General features: G+C 31.4%; 1 protein-coding gene across 1 annotated transcript; it reads left to right on the forward strand.

Annotated features, from left to right (window-relative positions):
- LOC139523020 (ankyrin repeat and SAM domain-containing protein 6-like) lies at positions 1–27,047 on the forward strand. Its single transcript, XM_071316751.1, has 18 exons — positions 1–331; positions 4,325–4,904; positions 11,431–11,475; positions 12,175–12,382; positions 12,742–12,839; positions 13,309–13,438; positions 13,784–13,814; positions 15,182–15,328; positions 15,774–15,905; positions 16,167–16,316; positions 16,637–16,739; positions 19,474–19,582; positions 20,957–21,122; positions 21,758–21,815; positions 23,139–23,203; positions 23,506–23,622; positions 24,297–24,388; positions 25,613–27,047. The coding sequence occupies exons 1-18, from the start codon at positions 209–211 to the stop codon at positions 25,656–25,658; spliced, it is 2,400 nt and encodes a 799-aa protein (XP_071172852.1). The 5' UTR covers positions 1–208; the 3' UTR covers positions 25,659–27,047.
- Positions 27,048–27,599: the final 552 nt, after the last annotated feature.

Below are 27,599 nucleotides of genomic sequence, written 5' to 3' on the forward strand. Positions count from 1 at the left end.
AATCTAAAAGTGATTCAAGCATAGCATAGAAATCTTGTGACGTAATGAGCGGAACCAAGATGGTGGACTTGGTGATCGTATTTTCTTTGAGTGAGAAAAAACAATCATTATTTCGAAAAGGATGAATATATTAACAAAATGGAGTTAAATTATATATATAACAAGTTCAGGAACTAACATAAATAAACCAAGATGACGTGATATAGTTATGGATCGCGTCCGTCAGTTGCTCCATGCCTGCGAACACGGTGATGGCCATTCAGTTCAGGCTTTGCTCGACGAAGGAGTGGGGGTTGATAGCACTGACGACGATGAAACTACGCCCCTACAGGTATACAATTATTTCCAGTGAAAATCATTAGCCCAGATTAAAGATATGTCAATTTTCATGTATGATTCAAATGGGATTTATCTCACCACCATCTCATTTTAATACTAGCACTATACTCTTCCACTTTTTGAGTGAAGTTTTTCTATCAATTTTAACCCATAAAAATGTTGCTATTCAATATCCCCGGACGTTGCTAACCATTATCCCGGGGAACTTCACACAAGTTTTCATTAGTTCCATGATTGTTCCTTGTGAAATATTGAAATCTGTAGATTATCCATGATGTTTGTAATTGAATATTTAATTCATTAACAATTTTGTCCTATTATGCCGATCATTTACACTCATTTCATTAAATGCATCACTTGACTGCCACATTTTCAAGGAATGGGACTACTGACATGCTATGCAAATTACCCACGTTGACGTCACACCATCTATGGCGTAACGCTCACAACATTGAGCGCCAAATTTGACTCAATCTAGTTTCTCTGTCGCCGTATTAAAAACGTCTTATATTTGACTACCTGTAGGGTTCTACCAAAGGTAGTACCCTACACCCCGTAAAAAATATGTAAAATTTCCAAATTTCAATAAAACTTTTTTAGATAATGAAAAAACCGTTGTTTTCGCATTACACTTTGTACCGGAATTTCCATTAAACTCGCCCGATTCAGACTAAGACCGGGGATAAATTCGTTATCTACGTTCATATCCGTAGATATGGATATTTTAACACCCTTCATTACCCTGTACACTCTTCGGCTACGCCTCACAGTGTACTGTGGTACTTCAGGGTGTTAAAATATCCATATCTACGGGTATGCCTCACGGTGTACTGTGGTACTTCAGGGTGTTAAAATATCCATATCTACGGATATGAACGTAGATAACTTTTTTTTTCTCCAAAAACTAGAAACAAACTTTTTTTTCCAAAAAAATCCATAGCCCCCCCCCCAGAAAATCAAATGGTTGCTGCCTAATACCATCCATCTGGTGGTCCAGGATAACTATAAATCGCCCTAATGAATATGAGTAGTCTGTTTACAAGACAACTACACCCTAGACCTAGTCATTTCACTGTCATCAACATGATCAGTTAAAGTTGATTAACCCCAGAACCTCCCAAGTCTGTTCGCCCAAAACACATTCTGGCCCAATCAATTTTGCAACCTACACATCCACACTCAAAGTCTGTTCGCACCATACATGCCATATACTTTCACACGTGTACATATTGTTGGTTTTGTGTTTGAAAACTTTGTAATAGAGTTTTGGTAAGCATGGTACAAAATGTAAGTGTATTGCTGTAAATGTTTTTTTGCATTGTTTCAGTATAAAGTGGGAATCTGACAATGTTTTTTTTATGTTGAATAAATCTTAATCATATTCATGTTAATCGTATTTGGTCAGTGTATTGCCAAAAAAATTTATTGTTTCAAAATAAAGTGAGATCAAAGCCTTACAAAGGGCCAAGCTGTTTAGAACAATTAACTTTCGTGTTATTCATTTAAAATCTTCAATATTTTATTCATACAAAATTTACATGTATTTAGTATTTACACCAAAGCAAGTTGAGAAGCAAGTTGACACAATGATCAAGATATCTAATAACTCAACCTGAATTTTGATTTGAAATTAGGTGAGAACTAGTAAGGTGCTAACGGACGTCGGGGGCAAAGTGGCAGGTGCAAACGAATAGGGTGCAAAAATGTATTGGGCGTGAATGTACCTGATACCAGAACCTCCAAAATATAAATATGATCCCAAGAACTGATACAATATAACCCTTAAAACTTGATCTCTTATATTGATAATAATTGTTTCCATTTTCTAACATTAGTTTGAATTGCCTCAACTACATGTAAATGTTATGAAACTTAATACACGAAGCTAATTACAACAAAACACAGATCAACTATTTTAGCAGCTTCACTTTTACCATTCTAAAGTTATGCACCTTTCCAAATGTAAAAAAATTGCTGAATTTTTCGTTTCCCTTCTCAAACATGTCAAAAAGAGGGACGAAAGATACCAGCATTTGACCAGAGGAACATTCAAACTGATAAATCGAACTTTAGTTTGCCTAAACCAAATGTTATGAAACTTATACACAATGCTCATTGCTGATAACTACAAAATCATGAAAATACAGGTCTTATTTGAATTTTAGCGGCTTTAGTCTGAGTTCTAGAGTTATGCCCTTATACATTGTACTTGCATGACATGTTTAAATGGAAAAAAAAATCTAAATTTTTCATTTCCATTCTCACACTTTACCAGTGTTTCAGCTTGATCTTTTTCGCCCCCAAGTGACGCCCTGTGCAATTTTTAAGACACCCTGCTCTTTCATGGCAAGTCCATGCCTTTATTCTTACATGTACATGTTCATTTACAGCAGGTGTAACAAGTTGGGATTACAGATATTCTGCTTATCAACATCAGATGGGTCATTTATCCGTTATTTAAACCCCATAATTGACTATATTAATTTTTCTCATTAAATTCGGTCAGTCATGATCAGCATTTCAATTTCAACATGTTTAATATTTCTCAAAAGATGGCAATTTGCAGTTTATTTTTTTTGTAGAAATTTTTGTAGTTTCGTCAATTTAACAAAATTATTGTCCCCCGAAAACAGACTGAAGTGGTTTTCTTGTAGATTAGATGTTATGGATGTGATGCTAGATATTTCAATTTCTCATGTTTACAAGGATGCTAAATGAAATATCTGGGAAGAACACTGTCATATATAATTCAAAATTTCTCACACAATCACTTTTCAGCTCGGTTGACAGAGTTTCGTCATTTAAATATAGTTTCATCATATTTTACAAATTTCTTTCTTGAAATCTATTGACAATTTCTATTATAAAGATGACGGGAAAACTTTATTCAAAATGTTGCATTAAAAAAAAAAATCAAGATTCAAACATGTGCTTTCTTTATCATGTTTATCATCATGATCATGAACTGCGAATGTGTGAATGTATCTTTATAAATTTAATAGACTCTTAAGTGTAAAATACAAAATCAATTAGTATCAAATCAACCAGAGAGACAAATATGTTTTATAACATTGTTTAATGAACAACTGAATTTTAAAAAATGATAATTTACATGTCTTGCCTTTATTTAAACATGTTTACATTAAACACAAACCAATCTGTAGAGGAATCCTGATTCATTCTTTATTTATTATCCTCTTGTCACTTCCTGTTTTCATTTCATTTATAAATCAAAAGTACACGTTATCTTCTCTTAATAAAATTTAGAATAGACATTTTTTTTAATCATTTCATGTTCATAAAAATGAATTCCAGTTTTAAAACGTTGTGAAATTTTCGTTACAATTTCATTTATAGGGTAAAAGAGACCTAACCCCCGTCGATACTCCTAGCTGAAACCCCTGCAGTTAATATAATCCAATGTTTGACATGCCCTTTTTCATTTGTTTTTGAAATAATGTATCAATCTGCTTATTGTGCAAAAGTGCCCTTTTCATGATTGGCTCCCTTCCCTTTTGACATGTTTGAAAACCTACAAATGTACATGTAGCTGGAACACTGTTTAGTTTGCCTCAAGCAAATGTTTTGAAACCTATACAAAATGCCATTTACCGTTACGACTAACCACAGATCAGGTGTCAAGTGTCACTTTAACCCTTCAAGAGTTGCATGTACCGGTACATGATGTATGCACCTTTATCATGTTTATAAATGGAAAAATTGCTTAATTTTTTGTTTTTCGTTCTCTGACTTAAGTTTGTCTCAACCAAATGTTATGAACTTTATACACAATATTGTACTTAATATTACTGCAAAACCCAGATCTAGTACATATTTGGGTAGTGTCATCAGTTATGTCCCTTTATACATGTAACTTTATATGATATGCAAGTGGAGGCATCATCTGTGTTTATTTTTGACACATTCATGACATTACCCTTTTTTTTAAAATTCAAAATACATTTAATGTTTATTGACTTTGTAGATTGCTGCAGCTAATGGCCATGACCACATTGTAAGACTTCTGTTAATGAAAGGGGCAGCATTAGATCAACCAAATAATTTTGGATGGACGCCACTGATGCATGCTTGTCGCAATGGCCACAATGAAGTAGTAGTAACACTGCTTCAAAGACAGGCAGATATTAGTGTTAAAACTAGGTATGGCATTTCAGCAGTTACACTTGCAGCCAGAGGTGGTCACATACAGGTGGTCAGAAAGCTAGTCGAGGCTGGCATTGATTTGAATAACTCAGGGAATGGGAGCATGTGTGAATTCACACCTCTTCTAGTTGCTGTTGAACATGGACATGATGCAGTATTGCGTTTCCTTTTGGACCGTGGATGTGATGTTAATAACAAAACAGCATCAACAGGGCTTACACCACTAATGCTAGCTGCTGTAAATGGACACCTTAAAACTGCTCAGATTCTCATAGAAAGTGGTGCTGATGCCAACCTTACATCTATAAATAATAGGACTGCTTTAGATATGGCAACAGCTATGGGAAAAAGTGAAGTTGCCAGTTATCTTGACAGGAAAACAACAAATAAAACTTTTAAAGGTAAGGGGTACAATTTATAATGATTACCTATAAATGTACACGTATGTACATCAGGGGTGGATCAAGCCATTTTAAAAGGGGGGTTCTAACCCAGGTCAAAGGGCGGGTTCTAACTACATGTCCCCATTCAAATGCATTAATCCTCCAAAAAAGGGAGGGTTCCAACCCCCGGGTAGAGGTTGATTTGTTTTTTGAATGATACACATCTACATGTATAAGCATGACAATATTCTAGCTAGAAATTGTGAGCAGAGGGGGGCATTCTTGATATAGATAGTACATGTAACATTTATATTGAAATAATTATTTAATGTTTTATTAGATTTATGTGATCTACAATGTATAATTATATATATATAACTATTTGCTAGTAAGATAATTCTCATCACATATTGTTCTTGTGAAGTGAATAGTGCATTTGTACTGGATTTTAACAAAAAAACTGTCAATATACAACCGATTTCCCAATTTCACACATTTAAGTTATAGAAATCTCTAGACAGCATAAGTTCTTATTTAGATTTGAAACATTAAACTCAGTTTAGCGTATAAGAATTTGATTTGTAGTATTGAATTACTTTTAACATAATGGGTACATTTAAATAGACTTGAACAATAAGATCTGAACAACAGTAAATCTATAGAAACCATGTGATAGTATCTTGTGATATTTGCAGCTTCAGTGTTTACCTGTGTTTTCTTTTTAATATACCTACGGTAACAGTATAAAGAATTGATAACTGTATTGATTAACAAGATACTCCCAGGTATTTTTGGATAGTCGTTCAATACTGGGTCTGTTTTTGGTTAAGTTTAATTTAATTGTGATGACTAGAAAAAGTACATACATTGAATTGTGATTTTATACACAAGTTTATCAGATCTCATTCTGAAAACAAGTACTACAAATAAAGTCAGGAATACATGAAATATTTCGCTTGTATTAATATAAATAATGTCCTATGTATGGAATGCATTTGTTTCATATATATATACAATTGAAACCTAACCAATTTATTCATTCATGTTTTCATTAATGTTTATTGATACATCCCGCTGCAAATGTTTGCACCTGTCCTAAGTCAGGAATCTGATGTACAAATGTACAGTAGTTGTCGTCTGTTTATGTAGTTCATAAGCGTTTTTATATAGATTAGACCGTTGGTTTTCCCGTTTGAATGATTTTACACTAGTTATTTTTGGGGCCTTAATTTAATTTTATAGCTTGCTGTCCGGTGTGAGCCAAGGCTCATTGTTGAAGACCGTACCTTGACCAACATGTATAATGGTTTACTTTTACAAATCGTTACTTGGATGGAGAGTTGTTTCATTGGCACTCATACCACATCTCACTATATCTTTGTATGTCAATTAAATCAAGTTTGCTTTCTAAATTGATCAATATAATTTCCTTGAATTTAGTTATAGTCGTCTTTAAGCTGTTAATTTGATATATATTTAAAAAAAAGGGGGGGGGGGGGGGTCAGCTGTGGTCACCCTAGTAATTTCAGATAACACCATGGGATTTTAAAATGCTGTAAAAGTGTTGGAAAGGAAATAACCAAATGTACATGTACAATGTAAGCTAAAAGAATATTAGTGGACACTTATTTGTTAAATATGTATATTGAAATTCTCTTCAAATCAACTCTGCAAATTTAGTCTGGGCCCTTTAATTGGCTTCAACACAAACATTGTAAATGAAGAACAAAGAATAGATATTAATTTATGGTGTTTCTGACGTATGTGATAACCGTTCTCTATTTATACATTTATTTAAAAGTACATCTAGCCCTGCTGTTTACAGGACACTGATATTCACACCCAATGTACATGATTCATATATAGTGGCCTCATGTTTAAATGTCTGTTGTACAACATGTACAATTTGATCAGTATAGTCAATATTTATTTTAATTTGTAATAGTACTTCCACCAGGAAACTACAAACATCTTTTTGTAATTATTTAGAAAGGATTAAAAGTACAATTTTCTCCTGATAATTACCCTTTAAGATTAAAGTGCATTGGACAAGCAGCTGAAGAAAAGAGTCAGTATATTTATGTACCAAAAAAATGTAGGTAATAACTGACCATAACTTCCTGTCTACTCTAATTCTCTATCATCAAACTTTTCACTTTCTTTAGATGTTTGAAGCAACCATTACAAATTGAACTAAACTAAAAAAATGTCAATCTGAACCAATGCATCATTGATCTGCAAGTTTGGTAGTTTATTGAAGGTGCCTTTCTGCCAAAATCTGCTACATGTTTGGTAGTTTAAGAAGTCCACGATAAAAGTACTTCATTTAATTTTAATCCACAGGAAAAGTGTATCTTTCTTTTTTAACTTGGAAAACATCATTTAAGGTGGTACCCAACACTTTCACTAAAATTAATTTGGCTCGTTTAATTTTCATAAAATTTTGATAAAGTATTTACTTTGACCCTTAAACAAAAATATAAAAAATTCAAAAATTTGAACCAAGCGTTTTATCAGAAAAATTACACTGGTTATATATAGCAGTTTGACAAACACTAATTTTGATCATTGAGAAGCTTTATATATATATTGCCTTTACAAGGCAACGTAATTAAAACGTTTAACTGATATTACAGAGTTATCTCCCTGTAGTGTTAGGTACCACCTTAAAAAGAGCAACTAGAAACCTATATATATATTTTTCCTGTAATTATGTGAACGTAACCAACATTTTTGTGTCTATTCAACCAAACATCAAATAGACAAAAATCATTTTCCATGTTATGTCTGGTAATTATAATTTTGGAAGCCAAGGTTTGCACTCAATTCCTTTAGAAATGTTTAGTATGCACTAATCAGGATTTTTTACTTGGGAAAAATACAAACACTGTAGGCAAAGCTTTACGAACAAGATTTGAAAACAACTTCCATAACTGAATTTTTTCTGTATTTGTTATATATGTACCCCGCCACATTCTGTATATATGTGCCTGTCCCAAGTCGGAAGCCTGTAATTCAGTGGTTGTCGTTTGTTTATGTGTGCCGTATTTGTTTTTCGTTAATTTTTTGAACATAGATAAGGCTATTAGTTTTCTTGTTTGAATTTGTTTCACATTGTCATTTTGGGGCCTTTTATAGCTGACTATATGGTATGGGCTTTGCTTATTGTTGAAGGTCGTACAAAGACCTTTAGTTGTTAAATTTCTGTGTCATTTGGTCTCTTTTGGAGAGTTGTCTCATTTGCAATTATACCACATCTTCTTTTTTTATATTAAGACATAGAAAATTGTAGATTATCGATATCTCTATCAGTCTTTGATCAGGAAGCAATAATTCCAGTAAGGAGTTTCAAAATGAACGAAATAAAATATATCTTATAGACAATGAAGTTTTTAGATGACGACTACACACCTGGTAAATTATTCATAAAAATGCGACATAATTGTTTATATTCAATGCACTGCAATAATAGTGCAAACATTTTATATTGTTCAGTTCCTTATTTGTGGAGTTGTGATTCTATATATCTACTCAACGTAGACAATCAGTGTAGTATGGTTCACAGCCAATCAATGCAGTTCATATCAACGATCAAGATCTGGTAATTTAACGTAGTCAAAATATGTGCGTTGACATTTCACAGGCATAAGTTTAAGGTGAAAAAATGTCAGATTTTATGTATATCTTATAAAAATCTGAACCTTTTTGTTGGCATTGTTGAACAGAAATGAAATTGAACCCGTCATAAATCAATTATGATTTTGCATTGATGAAATGCGATCTTCTAGAAAGTTTTTGGAAAGAGTGAAAAATTAGACTGCCATGCATTTGGTGAATATACATGATATATGCATGCCTTTAAAAAAAAATACTGAAAAAAAACATCTAAGAAACACATGTTCTGAACTCCATGTACTAGACTATGAACTCTTAACCCATTATATAAATATAAATCATGTCATTATATAAATTTTACAATACATGTAGTACCATTATCAAAGAAGTATAAAAGAATTAAAATATTTATTCAAAATTATGAATTGAAAACAAACAGTCCACTTCAGAAAATAAAAAAATAAGTACACACATATATGTATTTGTTTATGAAATATTTGTACATGTAGTCTGCATTCGTCTCATTAGAATACTTTTTATTGTCAATCATATTACCTTATAACGTAAGTCGTTGCATTCAAAATTTGTATTTACTATATGTTACCATCATGACCATGAGTCAGATCATTATTATGGTATAACTAGTTCTACTTTTTGCTTTTATTCAGTATTCTAATTATGAATGGTTAAGATCCTAAACCCTCTTTAGGTCAACCCCCTTCTCCAAAAAATATAGCATTCTTTCCTGGATACTGATATTTGATCAATAATCCCGAGTCCAGTTAAGTGATCATGATAGTCCAGAATTTCTGCAAAAATAAAGGCAAAATCTTGATGTCACAAAAAAAGTCCTTTTACAATAATATATTTATAATTTCTTAATTGTCATTGGAAATGAATTAAATGATATATAAATATAGGGTGAGTCCCTCCCAATGGGTACATGTACACATAGTTTTATATCCAATTATTGTTAAAAAGGAATATGATGTTATTGTATCATTTGTTCAATTTGATGTTGATAATATTATTATGTGGTAACACTTTATAAGTTGTCGCTGGACCATTCACAAATAGTCCAAAGTTTGGAAAACTTGTAATCTTTTGAGATAGACTGAAAAAATTATTTTAGACTGAGAAATAAAGAAAACTGTCAAAACCAAGAGATTTGAAGAAAAACTACTTGGGTTACATGTTAATAAGATTTAAATGGGTAAACATTTTGACCTCACTGTTGACACAAATCACATTTTGATATGGATTTAAACAGACAATGCTACATATTGATAAAGATCAAAATTCAATACACTTTATTATCTATATATTATATACTGTGTACAGTACACTCAGTTTTTGATGACAGCTTTATTTAGATTAAATTAGTTTTGATTTTGCTCTTAACACAATTTAATCATTCTTGGTAGGGAACATATACATCCATTGTTCGCTGATTCAATTTAGTGTAAAAATTTGTACACCATTATTTTTTAATTAATATTTTATAAGTCAAACAGTTCAAATAGACTAGTTTATGAATACACCCAGGTTAAATTTACTGTGAAGAAATATGGGGATAATAAAATTGTTCAACTCATTCATTATCTGAATCATAAAAAAAAATTGAAAGAAGTTTAGTGTCATAAGATAAATACCGGTAATTATATAACTAAAAATATAAAAAGTGCATGGTGTGAAAAAAAAATGAGAAAGTTGTTTTTGGAGGTGTCTGTTACATACATCCTAACATGACATGAGGGTATGCATATAGAAGATGTATGGTTTTATCAGGGTTTCTAAGCTTTTGGAGTATGCTAATATGAGAAAAAAAAAGAAATTGCATAGTTGTAACTTGTATCTTTAATACTTTCAGTTGGTACTATGTACATGTATTGTACATGTAGTAATATTGAACTCCTACGACATACATGTAACAGACACAACTTTTCTGCTCCAGTGCAAGCCCTGTTTATTATTATGGCTCATTGCAGATGACCATAGACATATTTGTTTTAAAGACAATGTAAACTAGGTGTTGGAAAGCAAGTAGATGTTTGTTATGCTTTGTTGACAGAAGAAAAATCGGTCAACACTCCTTATCATTTTTGTGGTCAGAAGGGTATCGACAGTTTGTTAAGTTAATTCAAACACTTAACAGTTCATTCCACTCAATATACCCTGACTAGATTTAAACAAACAATAGTGTTATGATTGTATATATATATGGTTGTTATTTTTGAAAAAAAAAAATCTGTTTCTTTCCTTCCATAGTCAATAAACATGATAAATAATCAAAATATACAAATATCTGTAACTATGTTTTTACACTCTTGAATGTCACTTCCAATTGAAATAGTGAATTTTTTTTTTTAAAAGAACATAAAAGACTGGGCATGAAAACTTGTTTTACATGCATGTATTCCAACAAACAATACTGTATGTCCAATTACTGTGGATTCATTTATTGTCGTTGTTAGTAATTCATGTGGTAAGAGGAAAATATATGTGTTTTAATGTACTTTTTATTCCACAGTTTTTCTGTATACAAGACATACAAGACTATATCATGTTCCGGTATATTAAATGTGTATTTTTTAAACATTTAAATTCTATTTTGACCTGTATCTACCAAATTTTACGGAAATTGTATTCAGCAAATTGTAATGAATCCAAAGTAGTCCCTAAAGTGATTAGCATAATTAGAAAACTGACTTAGCCATTTCTGTACAAGTGTGTTTACATGGTTTATGTCAGTTTGAATGTATTTGACATTTTTTAATTTTCACATTACACGCACACTTTTCTGATGGGTCATACAAAACTGATGAGGATATGCCAAATGTTATTGATTTGACCTGTGTACACATTTGGGCTTTAGCATGTTAAGCTGATAACAATACATCAATTCATGGATATATGTTTTGTATTTCAGAATCTGATGAGAAGAAACCAGACATAATAGATGCAACTAAAAAAGGTACAAATACTTTTAAGCCTTAACATACATGTATAAGATTATAAATTAGGGAGATGTGGTATGATTGCCAATGAGACAGCTGTCCACCAGTCCTTCGACAATTATCAAAGCTTTTACATACACATATAAGATTATAAATTACGGACATGTGATATTGGAATGATACAGCAAATTGTAATGAATCCAAAGTATATTATTAGTCCCTAAATGTGATAGTACATAGATTTTGGATTATGAGTACAAAAAAATGACTCAAAAGTTTTCTGACTTCAAGGACAGGACTCGCCCTCATAATATCCTATTAAGAACCCTGATACAGTACAGTCATCTTAGATCTTGATTGTATAGAAATGTACTGTTGTACATGATGTTATGTATATGCCCTGACATGTCCACATGTTAAATAGTTCAAATAAGGCAGCCTTTCGCCTGATTTATTAAAATAAAATGAAAAAAATAACAAATTTGACAGGCAGCAGAAAAACAACAATGCATATGTTTTAGTGTTGCTTCATCATGTACTTCATCAAACTGGAAAAGGAAACAAAAACAAATTAATATTATCAACAGCCTTACATAACAAAGGAAAAAGTGTATACTGTTCAAAGCATTTTTATTTGATTTATTTTTTGAATGAAACATTTTTATAAAAATATTTATTATGAATAATAATTGATTTAATTAAAAACTATTTTTTAGGTGATTTAAGAAAAGTGAGATCTATTCTAGATCTAGATCCTAGTCAGTTAGATGCTTGTTCTCCACATGACGGTGCTACATCTGTTATGTTTGCTGCCATGACTGGACAGTTAGAGATAGCTCAGTTACTGGTGGAACGAGGATGTGATATCAACAAACAAGATACAATTAGTGGTTGGACAGCGTTAATGCAGGCCACTTATCATGGGTTAGTAATGGCCAGAAACATGGGTTATTTCAATTTTTGTATGAGTTCCAGGTCAACAGGTTTTAACAGAAAGATTTTGAAAGTAGAGAAAAACCATGCTTCTTATAATCATCATGACTTTATCATATGACAATACCAATACTTAAAATCCTGATTAAAGTAAGGCTTATACAGAAATAGATACTTTAATTCACAGACCCACAATGTCACGGGTGTTGTCTTGTAGCCATTATGTGTTGGAATGAGATTTAACAATAAATGATCTATCATTCTAAATATGAGTTTCAGGTAACATCAAAAACATTATAAACTTTCAATATAAGTTTAAAAATAAAATTATACTGTGTTTGCCTTTATAGGAAGAAATCCATAGCAATGTTTTTACTGGACAAGGGAGCTGATGTGCGGATTCAGGCCAACAATGGTTGTACAGCTTTTGATATGGCATCCTTAATAGGTAGGCAAAACATCAGTGAAGACCAAGTCCTACATGTACACATTATCTCTAAAGACATTACCACATTCAATTCACATCAATGTTTTCAATTCTCCTAAGTATTATATGTGTCATGGGTCCCTATTGTAAGGGAATTAACTATATAACATCCAAAAAATTCACAATACCATACAAACAATGAGTTACAAAACAAAAAACATAATGAGAACAATTTAAGTTCTTAAAGCTTTTTTTGCTCTGTCATTATTAATGTCAAAACTGTGACAAGTCACAAATAAAAACATGCATTTCAAATTTTTAGCACTAATTGTTTGCAAAATCTCCTGAATTTGCAATAGATAATCTCACATTTTTGGCCATCATTTAACAATTGTTATATTAAACATGTTAAATGTACACAAAAATAAATGAATTTACTGATTGATATGTGTAAAGGCAGGAATAACAAGATGTTTCTGTTTATTAATAGATGATGTAGACACAGAACTAGTCAGAAAGTTAGCAAGTAAAACTATAGCTGTTCCTGGTAGTCCAGAGAAAGGAGGCAAGAAAGTCACTGCAAAACAAAATGGTGTCGCCTCATCACTCACTGATATCAGGTAATTAGGCAAACATAGAATTGTATGAGCTTAGATAACAGGTTAGAAGAAATGTGAGACTTGTCCTCTATTCCAAAAAAATTATAATGGAACACACATACACCATGTACACAAAATATTTATAAACTAATTGTTCATAGAAAAGTCCTCAAATTGACTTTTAAAAAGAAATATTGAATGAAAAATAAGTCCCTGTTCAATAAATAAATGATTATAGTACTTAATGGGATGTTACAAAATGTATTAGTTTAGCAAGGTTGCATAGTCTTAATCAAGCAATTAATAATATAGAATTGGAAAAGAAATAAACTGTTTAACTAATATCTCTTTATATTTAATTCACAGCATGGAAGAGCCACCAAAGAGTGGACTTAAGGTAAGTCTGAATTGGTTCTATTTGGTTGCATAAAACAAATGTGGTTTTAACTACATTATTTTTATGCCCCCACTGTTAAATAAAGAGACATAAGTGTTACCCTTGTTTGTTCATACATCCAGACAGGTTTCTATTCTCTAACTTAAGTTTGCCACAACCAGATGGTGTCACAGAATAGAAGTTCCTTCATAATATAAGTTCCAAAAGGAAAATATATTCTGGAATATTATTTCCACAGGAATAAATATTACAGTATATGTTCCTAACAGAATAAATGGTATAGAATATTTGTTCCAACAGGAATAGATATTATGACATTGTTTATAACAAAGTTTCTATTGGAACTTCTGTTGTTTATAACAAAGTTTCTATTGGAACTTCTGTTAGGTGGAACAAATATATGTTGACAATGGTACCAGTTGTAACTTATATGTATACACCATGCTTAATGCAACCATACACAGATCAAGTTTGTATTTCACCTTCTCCAGTTACCCAATTACTGTTTATCACTGAATAATGAGAGCATTCAAACCCAAGAGCTGTAATGACAACATACAGAAACAAATGGCATTAAGTTTCACACATAAAAAAAATAGAAGTTTTGAGTAAGTGCATTGACTCTTGCGTGTGTACAAGCAGGGGAACCTGTGTATGATGAACACACTTTTTTTATAATCTTCAAAAGCAAAATTTGTTTGGTTAAATCTTATATTATTACACACACTTAAAATAAATTGCCTGCTTCTCTGAAATAAAGCTTAAGTCTCAACTTTATTCTCTGAAATGTTTACATGTAATTAAAATCCATAATTGTATTTGTATTTGAATTCTGCAATGAAAATATTTAGAAGTTTATATTATTCCACATTTGTTATTGGCATATTTATATATGTTTACATAGCCAATTACTACATAATTCTAATGTGCAGAAAATATTGTGGTTGAAAATAATACCTTAAAGAACTTCAATAAGTTTTGGATCATTTAATTCCATGAATTAATTGCAAAAACCAATTTATACTTAACATAGAAATATTGAACATGTTTGAAATATATAAGAGATATATTACTGTGAATTAAGAAATTATTGATATTATTTATTGTTGCTATTTTGACATGACCAACCAAGATTTGAGATTAGTTGAAACGATTTTAGAAAAAGCTGCAAACAGCTACATGTAAATAACATGAATAAGGAATCAAAATGTGAGTTCTTATTATTTAAAAATTCACCCAGTTGTATTATTCCCATAAAAACCTTACAGTAATATCTGAATTAATAGTATAGTTGTTTATGTATTATGTGACCTTTAATAATTTAATGGCTATTGATGTATAACTGCTTTTATATGATTTTTGTGCAGGGCTGGTTAAACAGACTTTCCAACAGATTTCGGAATATTAAGATTGGCAGAACGTTAAATTTGTCTAATCGTGTTGTGTCGATGTCATCAGAGAAATCAACGTCCGTCCAGGATCTCACATTAAAAAGTACAAATAGTCCTAAAGTGGTATGTGTTATATTTTTGCAGACTTTTTGTGATGTTCTTGTTAGCTTTCTTTTGTAACACACAACGGCTGAATAAACATTCAAAAAGATGAAAACTTGACAGAGCAAGACAACAATCATATAAAAAATTGGTCAGATTAGAAAAATTATTTAGGTTGTCTTTAACATTAGATAAATTAAGATAATCATATTAACAAAAAATTGTTTCATGTAGGGCAAGCAATTGCTTGATTGATTTGTGTTTTAAAGTGTTTTTATTTATCGCAAGAACTAAATTAGATATAATATTCCTGGAAAATTTAAAATTGTTGATAATTTTAATTGCTAGCTGTCTCAAAAATAACATGAAGAATAAGTATCATGAGTACTATCCATATGCCAAGTTGTCAGGCTTAGCGATAATATATTTCTATTAAGAAATTTTAATATTTTTAATTACTTTGCAGCCGGTGAAAAAGATGAACAACTTCATGGAACATAGTCAGTCCTCCCCATCCATTCCATCAGTAAATAACTATGGAAATACATATACAGGGATGGCACTGGAGAATAAACAAAGTGCTACTGTGTATACTCTGGTAAATAAATCTAATATAGTTTAATTAAATTTGGGAGGGGGACATTACTGTGTGTATAATCTGTTCTATAAAGATTGCTCAGTCTTTAGAGTAATTTCACAAAGTGGAATACTTGTTCTGTAAAATCAGTTTATCTGGTTCAAACTTAACCTTTACCCAAGAATCTGTCCTAATTGAACTGATATATCATAATTAACATCAATTATTTTAAACTCTATCTGTATAAGCTATTGTTTATTTTTTTTCATTATTTCTATTTAGGATATAAATCCTCCCAGCTCTAACATGTCAAATGACACCTTGAAACCAGTCATACCTCCATTTCTACCACCACCAAGCTTTGCTCTAGATACAGCGGGTTCCACCAGGAAACCAGTCAGTGCTAGAGGGCCTGGTTCGTCTAGTTCAGTGGTAAGTAACACAATCAGATGTGAATTGAGTCTCAAAATATAAAACATAGCCTCATGATATAGTTTAGGTTTATTGGTATCTATACAGTAATATTTAAACTTTTATGGACAAAACAATGAAATTAATATATATATGTTGCAAACAGGTTTTTGTACTAAGTATATGACCTTTAGAAAATAATAGCATCTTTAAGTAGAATATTAAGATTTATTATTATTTAGTATTTTATGAAAGTTGTATTTATCAAATGATAGTTATTTACAAAAATAACCATGTCATTTCAGTATAACTTTTAAAATGTGACTGATCTGTAATTTTAGACTTCACTGCTAGGAGGCAGGTCTCACACCCACATGAGTGCTAGTCCAATGATCCATGCAAGGTCTTCGTCAAGGCTTACTAATGGTACCACAAGTAGTTCAGGTGATTTAATTTTTATTAAGGAAATAACATGTATTACAGTATATAAAATTGAGAATGGAAATAGGGAATGTGTCAAAGAGACAACAACCCGACCATAGAGCAGACAACAGCCGAAGGGGTAGCCTTATAATATACCTCTTATAAGGCTATCCCTGTAGCAGAGGAACTTTGACTGGTTGGTATGGCAAGGTTAATTAAACAGTTTATGTACTGACATTCAGGTGGTGTTTAATTATAAACAAAAAAAATCATTAGATGTTAGTCAAAATAAACATCTTTTTGTTTGATAATTTTTCATATCATGCTACTAGCTTGAGATAGAAAATCTTTGCTAGAAACTACAAACACATGTGCCGTTGTCAATGTAAACAAATCATTGCTAGAAACTACAAACACATGTGCCGTTGTCAATGTTAACAAATCATTGCTAGAAACTACAAACACATGTGCCGTTGTCAATGTTAACAAATCATTGCTAGAAACTACAAACACATGTGCCGTTGTCAATGTTAACAAATCATTGCTAGAAACTACAAACACATGTGCCGTTGTCAATGTTAACAAATCATTGCTAGAAACTACAAACACATGTGCCATTGTCAATGTTAACAAATCAATGCTAGAAACTACAAACACATGTGCCATTGTCAATGTTAACAAATCAATGCTAGAAACTACAAACACATGTGCCGTTGTCAATGTTAACAAATCATTGCTAGAAACTACAAACACATGTGCCGTTGTCAATGTTAACAAATCATTGCTAGAAACTACAAACACATGTGCCGTTGTCAATGTTAACATCAAGGATGTCATAGGTACAACAGCAATAAACAGATTATCAATGGTCTTTTAAACTCGAATGTTTCTCTGCCAAAAATCATATCAGTGCTGTTGCCATTCCATGAGATAACACCCTCTTGTTTGAAAAAGCATTGATAATCTTCTAATATCAATATTTTATGGAATTTTCCTTTGATCTTACTGACAAATAGTTTCCTTTCTCGGCACAGTAGAGTGATATGAAAAATTACCGCTAGAAACTAAGAGTTCAAGTGCCATTGTCAATGAAATTAACATCGTTGTCATAGGTAAAATAGTAGTGTTGTCAAATTGTACACTTTTGTCTAACCGGTTACTCGGATAATCTTTCGACCAATTAACTGGTTAACAAATAGTCTAAGTTGATGTTTGAAGGCCTTATCTATAGTACCCTACACATAAATATAAGAAGATGTGGTATGAGTGTCAATGTGACAACCTTCCATCCAAGTCATACATTTACGTTTTTATAATACAATAAATTGAAGTTTGTCCTTTGGTCTATGAAGATTCCTGGCAAAGTTTGACTTTTAATAATCAAATACACCGTATCAACTGTGGCTTTTGTACAAACTTCAGATTGAAACAAAAAAAAACTTCTTCATCTCGTAGAATTGAATATGTCTGAAACTGATGATTCTTTCACTTTCTTTTATTGTCTCCGCAAATAATGTGGAGTTTTTCAATTTGAAATGATAAAGCATGTTACTCGTACTATCAAGAATACATTGATTACATTCAACCAATGATAAAGCATGTTACTCGTACTATCAAGTATACATTGATACATTCAACCAATGATAAAGCATGTTACTCGTACTATCAAGAATACATTGATTACATTCAACCGTTTACATTCACATTAGTTTGGATTTCACAATTTTTGAGTTAGCCTTTCGTATAAAGTATGACAAAGCCTTGCACGACGGAGATTGCACTTTCAGATGTAGGTTTACAAATATTAGATCAAAAATGAAATAATGAAGTACATCGTAAAATTTAATTGTATTACTGATTTAAAGTTTCTGTTAAAAAAATGTGTCCTTAAGATCTTGCCCTGAGCTGAGAGACAAGATCTAATTAATTTGATATTTTTGGATTACCATTAGCAATCAATATACTGGACAATTGATCTGTCACATTAATTACCACGTCGACAATTTTAAAGAAAACATGATTATTTACCGGTTAACCGTTGACAACACTATAAATAGTGATACACAGATTATCATAAGTCATCTCAACCTACTTGCTTTTCTCACTTTTGCTATACCGGTGTCATATGGTATTTTGAAACCCCTAAAAAGTGAACCCGGGGTCAAAATACCATGCGGTAAGGATATGGAACATGAAAGTAAAAGATTTCTCAGTAGCATAAGTTTGAATCCCGCAGCCAGAGAAGAACAAAAAAAATTCTAACACAAACATACAGATCTAAATTTTTGGGCTGTTATTTAGACAAATTAAATATACAAATGTATATAAATAGGAAACTGCACAACAATTGTACAATGCAGTTGAGTCTGTATTAAAAAAAACCACTCAGAACTAGTTGAAAGACATAAGTAAGCTAAAGAGCATTGCTTAACTTTGCATACAGATTTAGATAAATCTTATTTGTCCTTGGCAGCATCATATATATATATGGCCATATCGTATGAGACATGCAAACTGGAAATAGAAATTTATAGTTTCATTTCACCTATTTCCTAACTACATTTTATGTCAAAGTTAAATTTATGTATCTGTTATCTATGTGTACATGTATTTATATCTTTCTACATGTACATATTATCTTAATATAAGCACCTGTTGCTTGTTTCTGAATCCTAATTATGAATGTGTATATAAAATGTACTTGTAATATAATTCATAATAAAATATTGTTTACACTTGTGTCTTTGTATTACAGCTGACTATCATAATGGTTTGTTTTCATCGGAGTCTTCCAGCACTCCAAACAGACCAACACCAATATTTGTACAACCATACACACCGACCAGACAAAACCTAATGCCAAGGTAGGAGGAGTATTTATACTTATAAAGAGTTCATTACAATTTAAAAGATATTGATTTTTCAGAGATTCTTTAATTTAGGCAGTAAATTGCAATATCATGTCATTTAACTTTTGACTTGTTAGACATTGTGGGTCCAGTAGTGTGAGTAGTTCATCTACAGTGATCACTAGCCTATCATGTTGTGAGTTCAAACCCAGCTTTTGACCCTAAATCCACAATGATTGTCAGTTTTCTGTGGAATGTGTATGGTTCTCTCTACATGTTCTAGGTACTCTGACTTCCTCCACCAAGACTGCCAAGGTTGCTGCAAATGGTGTAATTGTCTTTCAACAAGTCTTTTTAGATATATTGACTTTGAATAGAACCAATGAGCATATTATTTGGATTTGAAATTGACATTTAAGGGTGCATATAGGATAAAATTATTACATTATGATTAGAAACGTGAAAATTACATGTGTAGAGGAGAGTTAATAATAGGAACCCTTCTTCATGGTAGACCAGTCAACTTACATCTATGCCCTGAATGAATTTTCCCAGAATGATAGTACAATATTGAGATTTACACTGCCACTGTAGTATTGACACTATATAATGCTGTTTCTCTAATTCTTACACGATTTATCCCTTTCCTGGCATGTTGATTATTTTTATTTAATCAACAGGTGGATCGTTTGATCTCAGTTCTTCATTGGTCAAAATTCAATTATCACGTCGATTTTTCTTGCTTTCCTCTGAATTTCCTATTGTGACGGCACGAAAAAAGGCGACCATGCCTGATGACGTTACATAGAAAGAACACATATTTTTGCAGATCATTTGAAAAGAAGTATTGAATTTGTCTGCATATTGTTTAAAAATCATCAGAGAAACAGATTCCACCACCAAATCTCGTGTAATACGATATTTATCCACTCTTGACGGTCAAATTTTGAATATTTAAAACGCTCGGCAAGCCTAGAGTTTTAAATTTGAAAATTCAAATGTCTCGAGTGGATAAATATCGTATTACACTCAATGCAGTGGTAGAATCTTTATTTATTATTGAATTTATCATTTTTATCACAGTCATTGAAAATTACCCAATGATCTTTAATTTTTTTTAATGAAAAGGAACAATTTTTTAGCACATTTGTATTTTGTTTATAATTTTGTACATAAATTAGGCCATTACTTTTCTCATTTCAATTGTTTCACAATTGTCATTCAGAGCCTTTAATAGCTGACTGTGTTATGGTCTTTGTTCATTGTTGAAGACCGTACAGTGACCTATAGTTGTTAATTTCTTTTTAATTTGCTCTCTTGTGTAGAGTTGTCTCATTGGCAATCATACCACACCGTCTTATTTTTAAATTGACTTTTTGATCATTATAGGAAACCACCTATATCTGCTGTGTTCACGTCTAATACTACATCCCCTAACAGTTCAACAAGTGGTAGTTCTTCTGTCACACCAATTAGATCACATGGTCGCAGTACATCCTCTAAAGAGAGTACAACATCGACACTAACACCCTCACCTTCACCTACACCAGGAAAGGTAAGAACACTATCACTACTACAGAAGACACCAACATTAATTATCTTACAGTAATGTCAATTCATAAATTATTTTGATTTTTATAATAAAACAAAAGATGCATTAAAAGGGGCTTTAACTTTTATCCTTGTTCGTCTTTCCATCTGTCCCATTTTCATTTCCAGAATTTAGCTTAAATTTTTGTTATCCACATTTCATGAGCTCATACACAATGCTACTCTGCTCACAGTATAATGTATTGTATCATTTCAAATTTGGATAAGAAAACACAATAAAATATAGTTCCCAACAGTGAGTAAAGTTTGCATAGATGTCTGAAAATTAAAAAGTAATAGTATTTATAGAGAATATATGAGGTTAAGTAAACACAGATGATACTATTTTATACCTGAATATTAAAACAACAAATAACAACAACATCCGTAATTATTATTTGATATTGAACAATGACAGCACTCAAACATGCAAACAATTTCTAGTGACAACATGTTTAGATATAAATCATTAACTTTAAAAGAAAAGAAACTGTCAATAATTAGTACATTGACTGATGCATATTTACGTGTGAGGGCATCTGTGGCCATTTAATAGACACATTCTCTATTTATTTAACAATATATTTTGTATATTTACAGTATCCAGACGACCACCACCCATTATTAGGTTCATTAGAAGAACATGATTCACAAGCTGGTAAGTATTTCTTTGAACAACAAAACATCTGAAGTGTAGTGCAAAAACATCTAGACTATTGTCAGTAATCCAAAATAGTTTGGCTTTTTTTTTTAATAATTATTTGAATGGTATTTAATGCCACTTTCAGTTAGTGGCTATTTTGTGGCAACAATATTTTATTAGTAGTAGAAGCGTGAGTTCCTAGAGAGAACCACCAAGGCCCTTTGTAAAAATATTAAAATCCATTCAAAAATATATTAAAAACAAGAATGTGTCCATAGTACACGGATGCCCCTCTTGCACTATAATTTGCCATGTTCAGTGGACCGTGAAATTGGGGTCAAAACTTTAATTTGGAATTACAATTAGAAAGATCATTACACAGGGAACATGTGTACTAAGTTTCAAGTTGATTTGACTTCAACTTCATCAAAAACTTTTTTGACCAAAAACTTTAACCAAAACTTTAACCTGAACTTCACACTATCATTTTCTATGTTCACGTTGACCGTGAAATTGGGTTCAAAACTTTAATTTGGCATTCAAATAAGAAAGATCATATCATGGGGAACATGTGTACTATGTTTCAAGTTCATCAAAAACTACCTTGACCAAATATACTTTAACCTGAAGCGGTACACACGGAAGGACAAACGAACGAATGGATGAACGGAGGCACAGACCAGAAAACATAATGCCCCTCTACTATCGTAGGTTGGACATAAAAACAGCTACTAAGAATATTATTTTATATGCATTATTACAACTTAGTGTAAATTCATATTTTTTATGCCCCACCTACGATAGTAGAGGGGCATTATGTTTTCTGGTCTGTGCGTCCGTTCGTCCGTCCGTCCGTCTGTCTGTCTGTTCGTCCGTCCGTCTGTCCCGCTACAGGTTAAAGTTTTTGGTCAAGGTAGTTTTTGATGAAGTTGAAGTCCAATCGACTTCAAACTTAGTACACATGTTCCCTATGATATGATCTTTCTAATTTAAATGCCAAATTAGAGTTTTTACCCCAATTTCACGGTCCACTGAAAATGATAGTGCGAGTGGGGCATTCGTGTACTGAGGACACATTCTTGTTTTCTCTGTTTTTCTCTTCTTCTACATTCCTGTTTTAAATATTTGCCTGAATAAGTAACAACTTAATTGAAAACAGAAGATGTTTGAAACATGTCAATTAGATGGCAACAAAATAACACAAAAGACGGAGCTTAACATAAAAACAATAGCAAGGCATCTAATATCTATCTATACAATATGTCTATACTTTACAATATGTCTATACTTTATGCACAGTTTCATCTTTTCATATGAATCTTTGAATTTTTTTTGTAGAGTTGTCAGGAATTCTATCCAAACTGTCATTAGAAAAATACCAGCCAATATTTGAAGAACAAGAGGTAATTTAGATTATTATAATTACAAACTTTATAGAAATGGAAAAAGATTACTCCAAGGTAGGAATATAAATGTATCTACGGGCCTTTAATGCCTGTTCTCATATGCAATTGGTTTTTAATTCATTAATTTTAGTTTGTCATCTATTACCAAAGCAATTAAAAATTGATAATGCTGAAAAGCACTATTTATCAAGTTAGAATTGTAGAATATCACACTGTTTTTATCCTTTTTTTTATTCCTATTTTATGAAACGCTTAAACACATTTTTTTTTTCTCTTAATTTTATTTATATTATTTTTAGGTTGATATGGAAGCGTTTCTTACATTAACTGATCAAGATCTAAAAGAATTGGGCATATCAAATACACAGTCACGATCACAGATACTGACAGCAATCAATAAACTCAGCACCGGAAAGGTTTGTCTCAAAATTAAATCTCAATAGATTTCACGATTTACCTTTTAATTTAGGCTTGCTTATTTTGTTTGAAATATTTGTATTGTTTTCAATTAAGGTAAAGTTTGAAGCAATTTATGTATGCATGGAGCAGATTTGTATGCCTTATACTATTACTATTGTTTAGTGGTATCTCTCAAAACAAATAAACAAAGTTTTGGACCAGTAACTATACCATTTAGGAAACGTAGACATTATAATTATGAAGATACAATTATTTTAAAGTGAACTTTTTATATTTGAAAGTCATTCAAAAAACACTAGTATGAATAGATTTATATATAATTCATGGTCTATAGTTCCCTCATAAGTTATTAAAGTTGGAAGAGAATTAGATTTAAAAAAGGCTAAAATATGAAATATCAAAATCAAATAGTTTTTCTTAATTTTAAATTTTGTATTGTCAGATAACCAGCAATATAAATATTAAATTAAACCTTATTTGTTGATAGCTTGCTGTTCGGTGTGAGCCAAGTCTGTGTTGAAGGCCCTTCTTTGACCTATAATGGTTTACTTTGAAAAATTGAGATGGAGAATTGTCACATTTGCACTCCTACCACATTTTTTCTAATCTATAATAAAATATATGTATGCTAGATAATTTAACATCCTAATCTTTTTTTTTCCAATAACAGGGAAAAGAACGTCAACAGCTGATAGATACTATGACATCTTTCCAGACAACCCTCAAAGCCAAGGTGGCATCAGAACCTTCTAATCTTAATGGGTAATTCAGTATTATCACTTCTATCACAAATAAGGAATTTAAACTTAACTATGACATCTTTCCAGACAACCCTCAAAGCCAAGGTGGCATCAGAGCCTTCTAATCTTAATGGGTAATTCAGTATTATCACTTCTATCACAAATAAGGAATTTGAACTTAACTATGACATCTTTCCAGACAACCCTCAAAGCCAAGGTGGCATCAGAACCTTCTAATCTTAATGGGTAATTCAGTATTATCACTTCTATCACAAATAAGGAATTTGAACTTAACTATGACATCTTTCCAGACAACCCTCAAAGCCAAGGTGGCATCAGAACCTTCTAATCTTAATGGGTAATTCAGTATTATCACTTCTATCACAAATAAGGAATTTAAACTTAACTATGACATCTTTCCAGACAACCCTCAAAGCCAAGGTGGCATCAGAACCTTCTAATGTTAATGGGTAATTCAATATTATCACTTCTATCACAAATAAGGAATTTAAACTTTACTGACATCTTTCCAGACAACTCTCAAAGACAAGGTGGCATCAGAACCTTCTAATCATAATGTGTAATTCAGTATTATCACTTCTATCACAAATAAGGAATTTAAACTTAACTATGACATCTTTCCAGACAACTCTCAAAGCCAAGGTGGCATCAGAGCCTTCTAATCTTAATGGGTAATTCAGTATTATCACTTCTATCACATATAACATGTATAAGGAAATTAAACATAACTGGAAAATTTCATTTAAAACTTGACATTAACTTATGATTGGTTTAAGAGTTGCTTCAAAACTGTATTCTAGAGAATTGTTGAAAATCTTGAAGAGTTATGATAGCTATGTTCTAAGAGTAGGTCCTATAATTTCAGGTAGATGGATAAATAAAACTTTGCATATGAAAGAACACTACATAATGATGTAGTTGTAGATGAAGGAATATTATCTCTTGTCTTATGTGCTAAAGGGGAGATGATAAATACACTTCTTCTAACTTTGCTAAAGGCCCATTGGTAGCCTTTGGATGTTTTCTGCTCTTTGGTCCGGTTGTTGTCTCTTTGATATCTTACCTGTTTCCATTCTCAATTCTAATTGCAGTGTGAAAGTAGGGGTGGGGGTTATTTTATATATTTATTTGACTTATTTTGTCAGATTTTTGTTAAGAATCTGTCTCTTGAAAGACATTGAAATACGTATGTATATCATAAGACTGTTATATATTTGTTTTATAGAATGATGTGGCTACAGTCCCATACAAGAAGATTGGACTATTCCTGACAGAGACAAACCTTCAAGTACAAATGTTATGTGATCATAGACACATCAAATCATGGACTATACCAATAACCATACTTGAAACTGATTGAAAATGTGGCCCATTAATATACCAACAACCATACTTTAAACTGAGTGAAAATATGGCCCTTTGATATACCAACAACCATAATTGTAACTTATCGGAAATATGGCCCACTGATAAATCAATAACCATACTTGGAACTGAGTGAAAATATAGCCCATTGATATACCAATAAACCGTATGGCCCATTGATATACCATTACCAATAACCACACTTGAAACCGATTGGAAATCTAACACATTGCATAGGTGAAGCCAGAAAACAGGCCATGACAGATGTTTGCTTAATGCTAAAGTCATCTGTATTCTGAATCATGATTGTGAAAGCTGTTTGTTTGTTTGTGATCATACTTGTTGTATTTATGTAAAGTTGTGATTTTTATGATTAAGGTTGTGAAGAAAATGTCACTGCTATTTGCTATATATATATATGGTGCCAAAATAATGTGAGACATTCCCTGTGATTATATAAATACTATAATCACAGGACTAGACACTTGTTATTGTGTTCTATTTATAGATCATGTGTATAGAACATTATGAAAATTACATTGTTGTGTTATTGTTGTTAGAGATTAAAATTTTAAGTCTACGCTGACAGAATAGGAGATTTTGAAATGTTACATCTTCAGTTGTCATTGATTTAAAAGCAAACATGTAATATTGTGACCATTGATACACAAAACCTGAAATTATAACGCACGTGATTTCATTTGATATAAACACCTACAGTCATATGAAGTTAAAGACAATTTTGTTATTCATTAACTGATGTAGTGTTAGGCTTAAAATTAAGTTGAATATAAACTATTCATTGATTTGCTGAAGTGTAAAAAGGAGACTTTATTCTACCTATGTGTGTCCAATGAACTGCAGATTTGATAAAAGGGCTGTAATCTTTAAACAATGTCACAGGCTATTATGATACAAAGGTTTTTATTTTCACTTTCGAAGTAACAAATTTATCAATGAAAATAAAACCTTGAGAGATTGGTATTAATGTTACTGTGCTTTAAAAATAAAAATTGCAAGTGTACAAATTGAATAATCTTTAACATCAATATGACTTTAAATCAAATGATAAATGTTTTTGTTTATTTTATTTGTCAGAATTAATTAGATATTGTTTTCTGCAATATTTTTTCTAAAATAATGTATGACCTAAATATATTTCAGAATATGCTAAGTCTCCATAGATCACAGGCTCTCCACATGTCTATCTCATTTTGCACAGTTTGTATTTAATTTAAATTTCATGATTCAGAAAACTTATTTCCTAGAAAAATTTAATTTAAAACATTTCCAAATGATAAAAATAACCATGATATATACAGAAATTGAAGCAGAAACAAAATCCTGCTGGTTTTATAAGATATTTAACAAAATATTCATTTCATGTGACTTCAATCTTTGACATGTTAATCATGTGATCTCGGTGCTAAGATCAACCAATAGGAATCTCAGAAATACAGAGACTATTATCTATGCACATATATCATGACAACTCTAGTCTATAAGATCATGAGAAAGTTATATAATAATTTTGTTAATGCATTGTGATATTTTTGTTATAGTATTGTATTTAATTGAACTGCTGTTTTTTAAATATTTTAGATATAATTATTTCAGTATTTTTTCTTTCCATTTCTATTTTGGAAAACTTGTACAATGAGAGTTAATATTAAAGTTTATACAATGTATAATTCATTGAACCAATGGAATGCATTCTTAAAAGGGGGTGTCGATACAAGAAAGCAATTTCAAAATTTTTGTGGTGATTTCTTGCTCAATAGTTTTAGGCACATGCTCCTAGTTGCAATATCTTAGTGCTATACTAGCTTGTATTTCAAATGTTAAAT

This window comes from Mytilus edulis, chromosome 5 (assembly GCF_963676685.1).
Source record: "Mytilus edulis chromosome 5, xbMytEdul2.2, whole genome shotgun sequence".
NCBI lineage: Eukaryota > Metazoa > Mollusca > Bivalvia > Mytilida > Mytilidae > Mytilus > Mytilus edulis.

What these genes read in the sequence shown, in the direction of transcription:
- LOC139523020 (XM_071316751.1), top strand. Translation starts at nt 209, where the DNA reads ATGGATCGCGTCCGTCAGTTGCTCCATGCCTGCGAACACGGTGATGGC. An exon ending in AATAGATGCAACTAAAAAAG is followed by an intron (nt 11,476 to 12,174) that starts GTACAAATACTT and finishes ACTATTTTTTAG; the next exon opens with GTGATTTAAGAAAAGTGAGA. An exon ending in TCATCACTCACTGATATCAG is followed by an intron (nt 13,439 to 13,783) that starts GTAATTAGGCAA and finishes TTTAATTCACAG; the next exon opens with CATGGAAGAGCCACCAAAGA.